Source organism: Grampus griseus (assembly GCF_964374135.1).
Source record: "Grampus griseus genome assembly, chromosome: 10".
Taxonomy (NCBI): domain Eukaryota; kingdom Metazoa; phylum Chordata; class Mammalia; order Artiodactyla; family Delphinidae; genus Grampus; species Grampus griseus.
In genome coordinates, this window is record NC_139004.1 from 23,172,659 (window position 1) to 23,190,684 (window position 18,026).

Here is an 18,026-nt window from a genome sequence, read left to right on the forward strand (position 1 = left end):
TGCTCCCCTTTTCGCTCAGCCTCCTGCACCGGGTGTCTCCCCCAAACTGATCCTCCCATTGATGGCTGGTCCTCCTCTCCCACCTCTCACTCTGGCAGTACCCAGAAGAACCGCCTGGGGGCAGCAAAGACCAGGTCCAAAGCTGCCTGCTAACTTCACAGCAGGTGCAGGGCTTTCCCAGTCGGAAGGTCTAGGAATGGGGGCAGGGGCCGAGAAGAGAGGAGTATTTGAGAGAGAAGGAGGCATAGAGGGATTGAGAATGGGGTGAGGAGGTAAGGAAATTACCATGCGTGGTGTGTTGGGAATAGAGTGTGCTGGGCTTCTCTGAATTCTTCCAACTTCTTTTCCTTTTTCTCCCTCCCATTTCCATCTCCTTTTTCTACACCTTTCCCAATTCCAAATTTCTCCATTCACTTCACGTGCTTTGTCCTGCGGTTGTTTTCCTTGTCTTTTGCTTCCTGTGTTTTTCTCTTTTATGATCTGTCCCTTTCTTGATCTCACTGTGGTTTTGATTTTTCATTTTCATTGTGATTTTTATCCTGTCTTTATCTCCCCTGTTTTCTCTCTCTTCTCATTTTTTCGCCTATCACTGAACCATCTCCTCTCTCCTCCCAGTAGGGGGAAGCGGGGTTAAACCTCCAAAGAGCCCTTGCTCTTCCTTTTCCTCGCCTGTCGTCCAGTCTTCCGGTTTCAGACGGACCCTTTATCTTAAGTTCCCTAGTTTCCCCCCGGAGGCTAAGGCCAAGGAAACACCTCCCGTCCCCTCGGGGAGGAACGGCATCCGGTAACGCGCCTCAGTTCATTTCCGTCCTTTACCTGCGTCTCGGCTTGCGCCATTTCCGTCAGTCTAGAGTGTCTCCGCCCTTCCCGCCTCCCTTCCTCGGAGCGTCTTAAACACAGGCTTCGGGCCTACTGCTCCGGGGGTACTTAGGGGGCGGGGGGCAGGTCTGATGAGTAACCCCTCCCCCCAAGTCCCAGAGGGAGAAGCCTCTACATCTGTCTGTCGGGTACATTATATTCAATTTCTAGATCATTATTTGAAATTGTGACTTTTTAAAATTCAGGTTTCTATTGATAAAAATTTCCCCCATCACTCTCTATTTGTCTTTATTATATAACAAAGTCCTTTATTAAAAATTTACCTGGACTAATGAGCCTTTAAGTAATCATTTATCCTTTTCTCAAATTTCACATTAAAAAAAAAAATGTGACCCCAGCTCCCCTCAAAATTGTTTTCAAACCTATCACCTGGAAAAGGGATGAGGGTTAGGACTGGCCTCATCTCTTGCTGAAAATGTAAGAAGAAATGGGGAACCAAAGGGAGAAACAGAGGGAATATCAGAGATGGAGGGGGAGGGACCATCCAAGGCTGGGGTCCTGACTGCTGCCTGTTTATCCTTCTTCCTCAGCCCAAGAGTTCCATGGCCTCCACTTCCCGACGCCAACGCCGAGAGCGTCGCTTCCGTCGTTATTTGTCTGCAGGACGGCTGGTCCGGGCCCAAGCCCTCCTCCAGCGACACCCAGGCCTTGATGTAGATGCTGGGCAGCCTCCACCACTGCACCGGGCCTGCGCCCGCCACGATGCCCCTGCCCTGTGCCTGCTTCTTCGGCTTGGGGCTGACCCTGCCCACCAGGACCGCCACGGGGACACAGCGCTGCACGCTGCTGCCCGGCAGGGCCCTGATGGTGAGTCTGCTTCATGGGGAACAAGGTCATGAGCAACTGGTGGGGTGTGAGATGAAGGCCAATGGTTGAAAAATAAGCTAGTTATTTGGTCATGGGACTTAGGGAAATAGTTGACCAAGTTGGCTTGTGGCTGTCATTTGTGCCTTTACATTACTGAGCTACCATTGTCTGAAGAGCCCAGCATTCCCCAAACAGCAACTAGTATTTAAATTACACATCTCTCTAGATTAGTAGCTACTTTGTCTCTTGACTGGTTGTTTGCGTGTAGTGTGAAAAGCAGGATAGAGGGTACTCTCTGCAGTTACATTGCCTGGGTTCAAATCCCAGCTCCACACTTAATAGCTGTGTATTCTTGGCAAGTTTCTAAACTGGCCTGATGCTTCATTTGCCCATCTGCAAAATTATATTTCATTTCATTTTATTTTATTTCTTTTTGTGGTACGCGGGCCTCTCACCGTTGTGGCCTCTTCCGTTGCGGAGCACAGGCTCCGGACGCGCAGGCTCAGTGGCCATGGCTCACGGGCCCAGCCGCTCCGCGGCATGTGGGATCTTCCCAGACCAGGGCACGAACCCATGTCCCCTGCATCGGCAGGCAGACTCTCAACCACTGCGCCACCAGGGAAGCCCCCATCTGCAAAATTAAATAACAGCAACCATTGCTGTGTGCCAGACACTTCTCACAAAGCAACTCATTTAATCCTCACAGCTACCCTATGAAGGTATAAGTACTAACATCATCCCCCATTTCTCAGATGAGGAAACAGCACAGAGAAGTTTAAGTACTTTGCCAAAGTCACACAGCTATTAAGAGCAAGGGTTGTATCCTAGGCAGCCTAACTAGACTGCCTATGCTCTAACCTGTGTGATCCTTTGTAGAATCATACAGTAGTAATGCCTGTGTTCAAAGCACCCATGCTGTGACATATGTTTTGAGAATCAGCTGACACAGTACATAATTAGAGCACTTGGCACATGATAAACACTCTAGATACTGGCCATTGTTCCTGTGGTTATCAACAGACCCATACTCTTTCACCCACAGTTCTGAAACTCAAAAACACTCTGAGAACCAAACATTTTTCATCAGTCTGCCACCAAACTCATTTGGTAACAAAACCTAACATAAACTAAAGCTAGGCTATTTATGATGTTTTTATCCTACTGATGTCAGTATTCATATGTTTCACTGCAGAAACATTCACGTGTTTGGTTACTGGGGCTACCCAGTCTCTCCCGGGCTACATAATATACAGTGTACAGTTGTCCCTTGGTATCCGAGAGGGATTGGTTCAAGGATCCCCCTCCCAAGAGACCAAAATCCACAGATGCTCAAGTCCGTTTTATAAGATGACGTGGTATTTGCGTATAGCCTACAAACCATCTTCCTGTATACTCTAAGTCATCTCTAGATTACTTAAAATACCTAATACAATGTAAATGCTATGTAAATAGTTGCAGGCAAGCAGCAAATTTAAGTTTTGCTTTTTGGAACTTTCTGGAACTTTTTTTTCCTGAATGTTTTAGGTCTATGGTTGGTTGATTCTGCGGATGCGGAACCTGAGGATATGGAGGGCCAACTATATGTATACTTTCAGATCAACTCTATCAAATCCCCAAAATATCTGCATTCTGGAAAGCCTTTGATATTGAGGGTTTCAGATGGGGACTTGTTGATACATTAGTGGCAGCAGAGGCAGCTCTGCAGAGGTACAGCCCTCCTAGGAAAATAACAGGTGAAACCCCTTTCCCCTTTTAGAGATTTTCCTTCTATAGTAAGAACATTAGATGAAAACCTTTAGGTTGGGATGAACAACCTGAACTCAGTTTGATTGCTCTTATCATCCCCCAGCTCCCCACGAATATACAGGAACCTCACCCACATCCCCGAAACCTCCCCCATATAGTCAAAAATCCCCTTTTCTTTAATTCCCCTAACATAAGTGAGATAGGCTGCCCTGTTCAGATTTTTTTTTTTTTTAAACTGAGAACAAAGAGAGGAGGTTTACAAAGCGCAGGCACCTAACTCGACAGTGGACATTGTACATGGCAACAGAGCAGAGTGCCCTGAGGCCAACGTCAGACCCCGTCCAAGCTCCAGCTCTGCCACTTACAGGCTGTGTGACAGGGACATGCAGCTTAGCCTCTATGAACCTAATTTGCTTCTCTAAAATGGAGGTTGTGGCGAGTAAGTGAGGCAAGCATTTGGCAGTTTTGGTCCTCACTGGATGATAAGTATTGTTATTTTTATTCTTGTATTATTCAATTAAGGCTTTTTAAGTAACAGAAATGTCTCTTACAGTATGGTAGGTGCTTCCTTCATTGTACTGAATTCTAAGAAGCATGTGAGAATGACATTATGGTTCCATTTACAGATGAGGAAAGCAGGGCCTAGAAGGTTCAGGACCTTGCTGAAATCTCACCTACACTGAGGTCACTCCCAAGCCCTCTCAGGCCTTCCTTCCTCCTGGTCCCCTGCCAGCCCTACCACCAGGTGGCCTTCTAACTCCTTGGTAGAAAGGCCTGTCTCTAGAGACCACTCTGCCTTAAAATGCAGATATTTCCTTTGAACAGATGAAATGACCCAGAGTCTCCTGGGGGAGGGTAGGTTCCCTTCAGTTTCCATGTTCAAGGGATGTGCCAGTTCACGCTGAATTGTCTGGGCTGGGTTGTCACACCTAGTGAGATGCCAGTGAATGGCCACTACCTTTGAGGCTTTTGGTAACACCTCATGGGGAGGTGGTCTTAGCTGTCAGAGACCCCTGTATAAACACACCTTAGTCCAACAATAGCCATTCTCTATATACAGCAAGAATGAGTGAACATTGAGAAACGGGGTCGTTTTCTCACAGTCTTTGCAAAAAGAATAAGTCCAAAGCCAGCTTGTGTGTTTGTTTTCTTTTTTTTTTTAATGTAACATTCACTGCACCTGTGCCAGCACAGTATTAGACATTTCCTATCCTTTACCCACTTTGATCTGCTCAGTAGAAGTAGGCTGTGGCCCTGCTTTGCAGATGACTGAGCTGTCCGGTTTATGTTCTCTTTGCTTTCCAACCTTACATCCCACAGCGAGCCCACAAACCCGAGACTCCTGCTTCGTGACTCTGTCTTCAGTGACCCCAAGCATGTTTTCAACAAACATGCTTGTTCTTTTATCTGCCTCTTGCCTGTCGCCTTCCTGTCCGCCCTACTAAGTTTTCCACCTTGCTAGATTATTCTCCCTTCACAGCCCAGTGTAAGTCCCCACCTCCTCCTGGAAGCCCTTTCCAACCACCCCGCCCACTGTTACCTTTTCTTCCTGTGTCTCAGTCGTCACTTAATATAAACTTCTGCTCTGGCATTTTAAAAAAGTGTTTTGTACCAATTAGTATGAACATCTCATTAATGTAGAAATCATGTCTCATTATGGGGAGGAGAAGAACAGTGCTTCCATCACTAAGAAGAAGTGCATTTTTACTCCACAAAGCTTTTTTTTTCACATTTATTTTTCCCAATATAAAAGTACAACATGTTAATTAAAGAACATAAGGGAAAAGTTGATCTATACTGCTAAATTGGTGGTAAAGTTGGTGTTTCAAATCACTGGAGGGGGTGGTGGTGAACTATTTAATAAACGATACTGGACCATTTGTCTTCTCTGGAGAAAAATAGTCTTACCTTACACCTGACTTAAAAGTAAATTACAGCAGATTAAACACCTATATGTGACAGCAAATGCATGGGAGGGTTTTCCCTGGGGGGAATAAAACTTGGAAGACAGTATCAAAGAAAACTTTAGCTTTATCTATGATTTTTTTTTTTAAAGGATGTTGCAAAATGAAAATATATTAACATACCTTGTGGTAGGAATAGGGTTGCTTATCATACTATACTTTGTACTTTTTTCTTTTTTTTATATTTCTAGAAATATAGTAGGAAAACACACAAGGGCATAATCTTGGAGTGGAGAAAAACCTTCCTAAGAATGAAATAAAGTCAAAAGCTGTAAAATGAAAATATTGATACAGATTTAACTACAGTACAATTTTGAAAAGACAGATGGGAGAAAATATCTACAATATATGTGACACAGACACAAAGCGTTGGTATCTATACTATATAAAGAGCTCTCATATCTACACATATAATTTCCAGGGGAAAGTAGACAAAGAATATGAATATGAAATTTTTCATTAATAAAGTCATTTTTTTAATCTATCAGATGGGCAAAATTTAAAGGGTTGGGGATATTCAGCTTTGGTAAAGGACAGCACAGGCACTCATATATTCTTTTTTTTTTTAACTTTGATAATTACCTAGTTCATTTCAAGAGTAATTGAATAATATTCTTTGTCGCATATAGAAAAGGATTCCTGAAAGTGATAAAGCTGTAACCTCATCAGGCGCTCGTATATTCTTGATGACACAAACTTTTTGAAAGCAGTTTGGCAAAATTGCACATGTCGTTTGACTCAGAAATTCCACTTCTGAGAATCTACCCCACAGAAGTACTGTAAGGAGTCCACAAAGACACATCCATAAGACTGATCATTTTTGGAAGCAAAGTCTTTCTGTTGGGGGTGTGAAGATTTGTTTCATGCACACAGTGGAACACTACACAGTCATAAAAAAGAATGAGGTAGACTGTGTATACGCCTGTGGAAAATATATAAATGAGGTGTTAAAATGAAAAAAACAAGTTGCCAAACAATATATAGTAGTATGGTCGCATAACTGAAAAGAAATTGTGCGTTATGTGTTTATATAAACCAAGAGAAGACTAGAAGGGACCACAGCAAACTGTTAACAGTGATTAACTTTATTCTTTAGTCTTTAAAAAGAAAAGAAAATTTCACATTAATTATGTCCCTTTCACATTAAAATATCAGCTAAGGTTGAAGGAAAGCCACCCATAGTCTACCACCCAGAGACTAGAATGTTTACGTATTTCCATCCAGTCTACCTTTTTCAAGCATGGGGTTTGGTCTCTTTTTCACAGAGCTGTGATTGGATCCTATGTACAGTTTTGCAGCCAGCTTTTTCCACACACAAACATAATTTTTAGTGGCTATTTAATATTCTGTACCAGATTTTACTCATGATGTTTTATAGTTGGAGGCCTTACCCCTTAAAACCTGTGAATTTAAAAACCTTCCACCCTCACACCTGCTGTGAGCCCTGGTGGGATATAAGCCGTTGAAAGACAAGACCAGGTACTTGCTGGGAGGGACAAGTTGGGAGGGCTTGTGACAGGTCACGTCAGTACTAAAGAGAAGCACCCCCACCCCTCCTTTTGATGTGGTTTGGGTTGGGTGACGCTCAGGTGTGCCAGGAGATGGGTGGGGGCAGTGGACCTTGGCCAGCCAAGGCTGGACCCTTCTATCTTCTGCTTTCCTGGCAGTGACAGGACAACCCTTCCTCTCTCTCATCCTTTTGCCAGGTAGCCAGTATGTTCTAGCACCACTGAATAAAGATCTAAAGACTGCCGGCCCACTTCTTCCTGCCGTAGGGAGAGAAACTAGGTCCACAGGAAGGGAGGGTGCCTCACTCATCTTCCTCTGTCCTGAGAGTGCAGAGGTGGTTGGCGACCATGGCAGGTGGCAGGCTGGCCAGGCATAGGGTGCCGGGTGGGCAGTGAGGAGAGCAGCGTGGCACTCAGCTGATGCGTTGAGGTCAGGGCTCAGGAAGAGGGGAGCTCAGGAATGTCAGTCCCTCTCCTATTTTCCCCCAGCCTCCTGTCAGCCAGGCCCTGAGTGGAACCCTCTATCTCAGCCCCGTTCCCCTGCCCTAGGTCAGCAGTCATTTGGAAAGAGTTTGCTCTGCTGCTGGGAACATTTCTATGGCTCAAATTCATTACTGGGCTGGACTCTCTACCTCTCCGTCCCCCTCCCAGCATCCCCTGGCTAAGGCTGGCTGAGAGAAATGCCCCTGAAAATATTTATCTTATGCAGCTTATTGAAAAGTGATATAAAGAAAAGTATTAAGTATTTGTATATTTAGAATGGTACAAATCAGGGTGTGCAGGTATTTTCCCAGTCTGGAGAACATAATTTTGGGTGAGAAACACAATGAGAGGCATAAAGTGACAATATTTTCAAGCCAAAAATGGAATATATAGTCAAAGTGTTTTGACATTACCCTAGGTGGCTGGAGGCAGACCAGAAAATGTCATTGACATAGTAGAGCTCCCAGGACACTAAATTAGTTTGTGAAGACGCAGGTCGGTATATTTTAAACTACCACACTTACCACGCATGTGGTTAAGTATCAGTAAATATTTGTCAGTGATGGTGATTTCCTAGCACCCAGAAAGCATCTATGTGGGCAACCCTTCCATTGCTCTAAGACCAAGAGAGTGGGCTTCCCTGGTGGCGCAGTGGTTGAGAATCTGCCTGCCAATGCAGGGGACACGGGTTCGAGCCCTGGTCTGGGAAGATCCCACATGCCGTGGAGCAACTGGGCCTGTGAGCCACAGCTACTGAGCCTGCGCGTCTGGAGCCTGTGCTCTGCAACAAGAGAGGCCGCGATAGTGAGAGGCCTGTGCACCGCAATGAAGAGTGGCCCCCGCTTGCCACAACTAGAGAAAGCCCTCGCACAGAAATGAAGACCCAACCCAGCCAAAATTAAATAAATAAATAAATAAATAAATAAATAAATAAATAAGCCAAGCATTTGAAGCCCTTTAAAAAAAAATAAAAATAAAAAAATAAGACCAAGAGAGTAAGTAACCTGTAGGATTCAAGATGGCGGCCCTACCAAGGAGTGAGAGTTCCAGCTAACTTTTGCTCACTGCTCTCCCACAAACAGCCTACACGGATTTCTTCCTGCCACTGCTGAGTCGCTGTCCCTCTGCCATGGGAATAAAGAATAAGGATGGGGAGACCCCAGGGCAAATTCTGGGCTGGGGACCCCCCTGGGATTCTGCCGAGGAGGAGGAAGAAGATGAGGCCTCTAAGGAGCGGGAATGGAGCCAGAAGCTGCAGGGAGAGCTGGAGGACGAGTGGCAGGAGGTCATCGGGAGGTTTGAAGGTAAGAATCCATTTCCAACCACAGCCGCCCTTCTTCCTCACTGGCTGCTTTTCCTACACCCACTCCACGAATGCTCCCACTGGCTTCCTATGGTCCCTTCTTCTGTGCTGCCCCACCTCTCTTGCCTGTCACCTTCTCATGGCCTCCCTGCGACCACCACCTCCCACCCTCCCAAACAGATGATGCTTCCCATGAGACCCAGGAACCCGAGTCCTTCTCAGCCTGGTCAGATCGCATGGCCCGGGAACATGCCCAGAAGCGCCAGCAGCAGCGCGAGGCAGAGGGAGCCTGCCGACCCCCACGGGCTGAGGGCTCGGGTCAGAGCTGGCGGCAGCAGCAGGAGGAGCAGCGGCTCTTCCAAGAGCGAGCCCGGGCCAAGGAGGAAGAACTGCGTGAGAGCCGAGCCAGGAGGGCACCGGAGGCTCCCGGGGATCGAGTGCTGGAGCCAGCCAGGGCCGGGCCCAGGGCAGAGCACCCCAGAGGAGCGGGGAGGGGCAGACTCTGGCGCTTCGGTGATGTGCCCTGGCCCTGCCCTGGCGGAGGAGACCCAGAAGCCATGGCTGCAGCCCTGGTGGCCAGGGGCCCTCCCTTGGAGGAGCAGGGGGCCCTGAGGAGGTACTTGAGGGTCCAGCAGGTCCGCTGGCACCCCGACCGCTTCCTGCAACGATTCCGAAGCCAGATTGAGACCTGGGAGCTGGGCCGAGTGATGGGAGCTGTGACAGCCCTTTCTCAGGCCCTGAATCGCCATGCGGAGGCCCTCAAGTGACCCCAGGGAAAGAGCAAGAAACTGCAGGAAGTGCAGGGAAGTAAGAAGGGTAAGGTCAGGAGACCGGTGCTGAACGGCAGAGGATGTGGGGCGGGAGCAGAACTTGTAATGAGCAGGGGTGGGGGGATGCGGGCCACCACCACTGCTCCTTGACTCTGCCATTTCCTAATAAGACCTGGTTCCACATCTCACTCCCGGTGTCTCCTCTGCCTTTGTCCATCACTGTGGTTTTCATCACCCATAACATCTCCTTTCTCACTCCACCTGCCCAAACCCACAGCTCCTGCACACCTGCACCATGCACGCACACCCTAACTCGTGCCCTCAGCTGGAGACTAGGAGCCCCCTGCTTGCCTGCCCACCCGCCCACCAGGGCGGCCCTAAGAAGGCCCAGCTTGCCCTCCAGTCTCTCCACTCCCTACACTGGGCTCCTCTCCACTCTTCAGTCAGCGGTTGGAGAAATAGATGTGAACAGAGGCGAAAAGGGGAACAAAACCAGTTTCCCTCCCCTCCCCAGCCAGAACCACATCCTCCTCCCCACTTAACACCCCCTTCCCCCAACACAGGGCTTTCCCTCTGCTGAGTCACTGAATGATGTGAATTGGGGGCAGCTGGAGCTGGGGGACCATAAGGAGGCTGTGGGAGGTTGGGGGATAGAAGCAGAAAGGATGGAGGAAGAGCCTATGGGGCAGTGGAATTTCGGTTGCTAAAATTAGGAGCAGGGGAAGGAGGCGGAAAGGGCCAAATTATGTAACCTGGGTTGTCTGTTCTTGGGCAACCAGGGATCCACCCCTGAGGCCATCCCTCGCCTCTAGCTTCTCAGTCCCGTCTCTCGTCCTCTAGGGCCCCGATTCTCTGCTCCCTCCATCGAGCTTCTGCCCCCATCCCAAACCTGGGCTTCATCTCTGGGCAGCCCAGTCTTGGCCTTCCAGATAAACATCCCCTTTTCCTGAGGTTGAGGAAAGGGCCTGGAGGGTAGAGGGAGAGGGTCCAGGATTCGCAGGGCGTGGGGTGGAGGACACCCTCCCTTCCACTCTTCATACTCAGTCCCCACTTCAGCTCCCGGGAACTGGGGTAGGGAGTTTGCAGACAGCACCAGACCCCACGTCACCAGCAGGACACAGCAGGAACTCAGCAAAGAGAAAGGGCAGGACTAAGGAGAGTACAGGCATGCGCTGGCACGTGCACAGTCTGCATGTTGTCTGCATCAGAGAATCATGAATCAGAACTTATTTTTCAGGTTTGGAATGGAATGCCGGTCTACACAGGAGAATCCCAGGAGTGGAAGTGGAGGGCAAGAGGTGACAGGGAGGGGAAACTTCTGGAAGCATGGAAACATGGGGCGGGTGTGAGACCCTTGAAGAAGACAGAGAGCCAAAAGGCCCCAGGTCTCCGAGGGACCAGGCGGATGTTCAGGGGGCAGGAGGAGGAAGGGCTGGTGAGAAAGATCCTGTGAGAGGAAGCTGCTGTGATTCAGAGAAGAGACTGCGAGCTGTGAGCAACCCAGGCGTCCGGTTCCTCTCACAGGCCAGAGATTTCGGAAGTGGCATGCAAAGAGCTCAGGTTGGGAGTGGAGGCGGGGTTGGGGTTAGGACCCCTAAGCTGGGGGTTGAGAGGTAAGCAACAGAAAACTTTGGTGTCCAAATTTGTTCCTTCATCCAGCAGACTTTTGTCTGGTTTTTGAGCACATCATTTGCCCTTCTGCCAAGAGTCACATAAAACTAAAGCAAAACAAGCCCTGATACCTGGCCCCCCAGACCTCCCTCTTCTCAACGTCTCTCCCTGGTGTCTGGCCCCCAGCCCTGTTGGGGGTTCCCCTGAGATGAGGGCTGTTCACTTTCTCTGACCACACGGTTTCCGCTTCTGTGTCTCTAATTTCCTAGGCTGATAAAAATACTGAACCCTAGAGGCCCTGGCTTCCTCTGACCCCCTGGGGCCAGGCGGCAGGCATCCTGTCCTCCATGGTGGGGGTGGGGAGGAGGAACCAGGGATCCCCAAGGGGTGACTCAGTGCCTACCATGAAACACTGGGGAGGTAGGAGTGTGCATATCTCGCTCTCTAGACCTGGAAAGAGGAATCACTTCTCAGAGGAGGATGCGTTGGGGTTCAGTTAGAGAAATGGGATTGGGAATGAGACCGGTGAGATTGAAGAGGGTCAGTTGGGGGATCGGGTTGGGGCAGGTTTGGATTAAGTTAGGAGAAGGGTCTGGGAGGGACTCTCTTCAGTGCAGTTCAGCTGAGCATCAAATAGCCCAAAGATAAATGCAAACTCTGTTTCAAGTTTGCCATCCGATAGGGGAGGCAGGCCCATACCTAATCAACTGATTCAAGGCATGCTGAGTAAAAACGAGTAAGGTACAGTGGATGTGCAAAAAGGGGAAGGGGAGGTGGATTCCGGCTGAAAGCACCCGGGGGTCTCTGAGGGAGGAGAAGGCATTTGACGAACGGGTAGGATTTCTGTGGGAGGGGGAGTGGAAGGGCCCCAGAGAGGAGTGAAACAGCTTGAGCAGAGGCCAGGAGTCAGAAAACAGGAAAGACAAGTGTCCTGAGGTAGAGGAAGCACAGGTGTGAGGGAGCATGTGCTGAAGAAAGGACACAGAATGTCCAGGTGAGGGATTTGGACCTTATCTGTGGGCAGTGGCACTGCGACAGCTGTGAAGAAGAGGGAGTACAGGGGAGTGCTGCAGGTGTACAGACAAGGAATAAAAGTAACTGCCATTCGGGGGGCCGCGTACTATGTGTTAACCGTGTCAAGCCCTTTTCCTAATGTCAGAATCCTGCCAGCAACTGTCCAAAGGGGAGGTGGTGGATCTCCATTATACAGATGAGGAAACTGAGGCTCACAAGTGTACCATAGCTTGCTTAAGGTCACACAGCTCAAAAGTAGTGGAATTAGCATCAAACGCATTTTACTCCAAAACTTGTGTACTTTCTACTTAGGTCCCAATAACTCCAAGTGGCGTTAAAGGAAGGAACAGATTTTATAAACTGACAGGGATAAGTCGTTAGGTCATGCCAACTGATTGGATGGTGGGAGTGAGGGAAGAGGAGTCTTAGATGACTCCCAGTTTTGAGCCAAGGGCATAGGAAAGGCGATGATACCCTAAACCAAGGAGGTGTGTGGCTAAGGGGAAAATGAGTTAATTTCAGACATACAATCAAATTTTTATTAAGCACCTGAAAGAAGCAGGGTGCTCTGCTAGGCAATGGATATAAATGATATAAAGTCACTGCCCTCATAGGGCTTGCAGTCTAACGAAACAACATACAGACAAGGACCAACTACACGTGATGACAGGAGGTGCACCTGCTTAGAGTAATAAAGTACTCAAGAAAGTCCTGCGGAGTTTGAGGTGTTAGCATGACACTCGGGTGGAGATTTCCAGTGAGCAGGTCTGGAGCCCGACAGAAAAGTTGGGGCTGCTGGAGGCATAGGTTTGGGCATCATTCCTTTTCCAGTAGTGGAGCCTCTGAGTGGACAGGATCCCCAAAAGAGGGTGACCAGAAGAGGCTTGAGGATGATCAAAGGAAGAGGAACCAATAAAGGAGAGAGGTTGGGGGAGCAGTCAGAGAAGTAGGGCAAGGGAGAGGTATGCCAAGCAGAGACTGGGCGGCCACATCTGGTGCTTCAAAGAAGTCTAGTAGGTGAGAGTATAAAAGATCCTTTGGGTTCAGGAGCTAGATGATTACAGATTTTGAGAAAACAGTTTCCACTTACCAGAGGCACAGAAATCGCTTTACGTAGGTTAAGGAATGAGTGGGAGGTGAGGAAAAGGAGGTGGTGAGTACAAAGGCATAGAATGGTGAATACTGAAGGTAACAGTATCATCTCTAGCTCAACCCACGAATTTTACAGTGAGGAAAATTTTACCAGTTCCCGAAAAAGTGGTTAGTTAGGGGGCTAGTCTCTTTTGAGACATCACACAGAAAAGGAGGGTGAGAGGTGGATGGACATTTAAGGGAGAAAGTCCAGGGAAGGCTTTTTATTTTCAAGAAATAAAGTTGAGTATGTAAAATGAAGGCGCATGAAAAGAGAAAGACACTGAAGACAAAAGAAAGGCGGGAAAGAGTATGGTAAACATGGGCAAGTGGGAGAGAGTACAAAGAACCAGCCTTGGACGGGAGAAAGAGTCCTCTGAATCAAGAAGAAAGGAAAAAGGAAACAAAGTGAAGGGAAAAGAAAGCAGTAAAGAGATCCGCCTTGGATGGCCTTAAGTTCAATAAAAAGATGATAGCATCACCAACTGGGAGTAAAGAGGGGAGGAGGCGTGGAGATTTAGAACATCACCTGCAGGAGAAGAACAAGGGAATCAAAGATTAGGGATCACTGAGGGCTTTCTGAGGTTAGATGGTCAGGATTAGTCGTAGGCCTCTTATGAGGACATGACTCTCCTGCAATGCTTGGCAGCCTAGGAGAAAGACCCAAGAATGAGACCATTGAGTTTACCCAAATCAAGTTTTTCAAGATTTTCTTGATAGAATATCAGGAAGGGAATGAGAGATGAAGAAAAACTTATCTAGATATACAAGTTGTTAAGCACATGGTAGAGATGTTGGTGGAGAAGATTGTGCTGTGAAGACCAGAAGAACGTGGAAAATGCAAAAGGCATGGACTTCGAGAGAGGAGGAGGTTATCAATGATGCAGAGGGGAGAGAGGAGAACAGTGGCCTCTCTTCTGCCCCCCCGCTCCTAGTGATGGGTGTGGAAGAAACAGCAGCCTTCACCAAAGACAGAAGGAACTTTATTAGGGAAAAGCCAGGTTTCAAAGTACCAGAGGAAGTTGCTTTCAAAAGTGAAATAGAGGATTTGAGGAGTTCCATAGAATACTGTGAAATGGATTGGTAGAAACATCCTTTGTTGGGTAGGGAATCGGATCCAGGGAGGTTAAATCCCAGTGAGAGTTCAGAAGGAAACTAAGTCTGGAGGATTTTGCTTCCGGAAGCAAGAGGCTGCTGCTTCTGGAATTTAGGATGGGAGTTACACTGCATTTATCCTGAGGGAAAACAAACACTTTGAAGGCATCTTAGGGGGATGCGTAAGGTAAGGTATCTCTTCCAATTCCATGGCTTTCTTCGTGCCAACAGTTCCCATTGTTGACTCTCTAGTTCTCACATTGCCTCTGAAATCTAGACTCATATATACGACTGCCAAGTGACATTTCTGGGCAAGGCTTGAATATTATCCAAGACTTGGATGTCTGTCCAATAGGTTTAAACTTAAATCCAAAATTGAACTTCTGGTTCTCCCATCCCATCAGAATCCTGCTTCTCTCCCAGTCTCCCCGTCTTCTACCCCACCACCATCCATCCAATCCATCATCTGGTCCTGTCAATTCTACCCATGAAATATATCCCAATATATCCCAAATTTGTCTACTTCTCTCCATCTTCATGGTGGCCACCATCTTCTCCCCAGGATTACTGCAGTTGCCTCCTAACTGGTGTCTCTGCTTGCAATGTTACCCACTACAGTCTAGCCTAAACACAGGAGCCACAATGATCTTTTAAAAATGTAAATCTGGGCTTCCCTGGTGGCGCAGTGGTTGAGAGTCCGCCTGCCGATGCAGGGGACACGGGTTCGTGCCCCGGTCCGGGAAGATCCCACATGCCGCGGAGCGGCTGCGCCTGTGAGCCATGGCCGCTGAGCCTGCACGTCTGGAGCCTGTTGTTCCGCAATGGGAGAGGCCACAACAGTGAGGGGCCCACGTACGCAAAAAAAAAAAAAAAATGTAAATCCAATCACCTCTACCTCAGACCTCCCTCCCTCCTCCCCCCACACCCACGCAACATGTGCACACCCTGACACCCTCCAGAGCTTCCCATGGTTGAGTAAAATTCAGGTGCTTTACTCGTCCTTGCAGGTCCCTGCATGATCGGGCCCCTGCCCCTGCTCCCTGACCTCATCTCCCACCTCTCTCCCACCCTCTCTGCTCCAGCCACACTGGCCTCCTTTCTGTTCCTCAACACCCCCAGCTCATTTCCACCTTCCGGCCTTCGCAGTGGCTGTTCCCTTTACGTGGAATGATTCTCCCCCAGACCTTCACTTGGCCACTCTTGTCATTTGGGTCTCAACTTAAAATGCCATTTACTCAGAAAGGACTTTCCTGACCACTGTGTCTAAAGTAGTTCCCCGCCACTCTTACCACATGGCCTGTCTTGTTTCCTCATAGCACTACTAACTGCCTTCTTCTTCAGTGTGTTTCTTTTCTGCCTTGCCTCACTAGAGTGGAAGCTCCACAAGGGCAGGTACCTTGTCTGTCTATCCCTACTGCCTGGAACAGTGCCCAGCACATAGTAAGCTCCCAATAAAGACTTGTTACATGGAGGCATGGATGAATAATGGGGAAAAGCAGGATAAAGCTCAAATTTAGGTTTGTGGTTCAAGTTGAACTTACATTTAGAGTCAGGTTTAACTATAGGGTTAAGAATGGGGATGAGTTAGTTCCAAGATTAGCTCTAGAAACAGGGCTGGGTTAGTTTAGAGGATAAGTTTATTTGGGGGTTCATTTATTGAGATGTTTAGATTTGAGGTTAGGGTTGAGTTTGAGTTGTGATTTGGATTGAGGTTAAATATGGGTTAGGATCAAAGTTGATATGTAATCCCACTTCAGGTTTTGAGGCTAGGTTCAAGTTTGAGACTATTGTCATTTCAGCCTTATCTGGAGGGCTCAGAGATTTCACTAGTTTCTCCACAGACACCACTGTAGAAACTGTATATCCCTCGGTTTGGAGCACAAGACTCCAGTCATCACCCCTCCCACTCAGGGAAAGCCCCAAACCAACTGCTGGCCTCCTCAAGAAAGAAACTGAATTTCACACAACCTCCAAAACTGAGATTGAAACCAAGATTGGCCCATCTCAAGGAGCATCCTTCAGCACATCACAAATGCCTGTGACACGGAGCTTCGACCCAATTCTCACCCTTCATTCCTCTCTGTCTCTCATGTCCCCCCATCACTTGTCCTCACCTTCCCCTTTTTTTTCTTCAATGCCCCAGTCTCTCTCTCTGACCGAAGTTTCTCTGTTTCTCTCTATTTCTCACCGTTAATTGCAGCACCATTTTACATTTTAATATAGCCGAGTTCTCCTAGTCCATGGGCTCCTACCATTGGAGAGGCAGAAAGAGACAGCAGGAAGAAAAAGGGACTCCAGAGAATGAGGGACACAGAGGAAAGGAAAGGAGCAGGGCCCAAGAGGTAGGCCAACAGTGACACAAGACACAGTGAGGTCAAAAGAAACAAGATGAAGCCAAGATAGAGACCAAGGTATTTAAAAGAGGCATCTGTGGCTACCCTTCTTCCGCCATCACGTCTGGTCAGCCACCAAGACCTGTAGATTTTGCCTAGAAACTCTCTCCTCCTCTTCGTTCTCCTGCTACTGCCTCGATTTAAATGCAGGCTCTTGGGCTTCCCTGGTGGCGCAGTGGTTAAGAGTCCGCCTGCCGATGCAGGGGACACGTGTTCGTGCCCTGGTCCAGCGTGGAGCGGCTGGGCCCGTGAGCCATGGCCGCTGAGCCTGCGTGTCTGGAGCCTGTGCTCCACAACGGGAGAGGCCACAACAGTGAGAGGCCCGCGTACAGCAAAAAAAAAAAAAAAATGTTAAATGCAGGCTCTTGTCACCTCCTTGCTGAGTTGTTGCAACCCCCCCCCCCAACTGTTCTCCACACTTCTGGTTTTCCCTGCAGACCCCAACTCCCATTTCTCAATTCATTCTTCGTGTAGCATCCAGACTCATGTTTTAAATATACCAATCTGGGTGGGTCCCTCTCTCACTCAAAACTTTTGGTAGCTCCCCATCACAATTACAATGAAATCCAAACCTCTTTTCTTGGTTTTAAACCCCTCAGGATGTGGTCTCAGCTTACCTCCCAAGCCTCATCTCTGTTCCTTTTATGTGTACTCACTTGCACAGGTTAGTGCACTTCATACTCTCTTTTACCTCCAGTCTTTGCACCTTCTATTCCCTCTATCAGGAACGCCCTTCACCATCTTTACCTTGATACTAATGCCTGAATCACCTCTCCCCCAGGCCAAGTCTGATGGCTTTACTGTGGGCTGCCATAAGCCCACTGTCACGGAACCCACACTAGTCTTTGAGCTCCCAGAGGTCAGGACGCTCAGTAAATGTTTGTGAAATAGGAAGCTAAAGAGATGGAATGAAGGAATTCCCTGGTGGTCCAGTGGTTAGGACACCGCACTTTCATTGCCGTGGCCCGGGTTCAATCCCTGGTCAGGAAACTAAGATCCTGCAAGCCACGAGGCACAGCCAAAAAAACCCAAAGAGATGGAATGAAAAGAAGTAATAGGTTAGACTAGGAAGGCATGAAAGGCAAAGTTGCAGGGCCTCAAGTAGCGGGGAGGAAAACAGAACTAGCTGATGCACACCCTGAATATCACTTACGTGCCACAGGACACCAAGACACCTCAGGAACTTTCTGCCCAGTGCAACAGAGGGAGGGCTTTAGTTTCCATCACCACCATCCTCAGCCCCAGCCCCTCCAAAAACCTCCAAATGAAAGCATAACAAGCTAGTAAGAGGAATAATAATATTTGAGGGGCCAATTGTTATT

The 18,026-nt window shown here is 48.2% G+C and overlaps 1 protein-coding gene across 3 annotated transcripts; it reads left to right on the top strand.

Moving 5' to 3' along the window:
- Window positions 1–170: 170 nt before the first annotated feature.
- Window positions 171–9,583, top strand: NFKBIL1 (NFKB inhibitor like 1). Of its 3 annotated transcripts, none has more exons than XM_082664038.1 (4): window positions 171–272; window positions 1,410–1,686; window positions 8,470–8,691; window positions 8,871–9,583. In XM_082664038.1, the coding sequence occupies exons 2-4, from the start codon at window positions 1,422–1,424 to the stop codon at window positions 9,455–9,457; spliced, it is 1,074 nt and encodes a 357-aa protein (XP_082520164.1). In that variant the 5' UTR covers window positions 171–272; window positions 1,410–1,421; the 3' UTR covers window positions 9,458–9,583. The 3 variants fall into 3 exon arrangements, with proteins under 3 accessions (XP_082520164.1, XP_082520163.1, XP_082520165.1); XM_082664037.1 differs by lacking the exon at window positions 171–272 and adding an exon at window positions 873–1,007; XM_082664039.1 differs by lacking the exon at window positions 171–272 and adding an exon at window positions 1,181–1,296.
- Window positions 9,584–18,026: the final 8,443 nt, after the last annotated feature.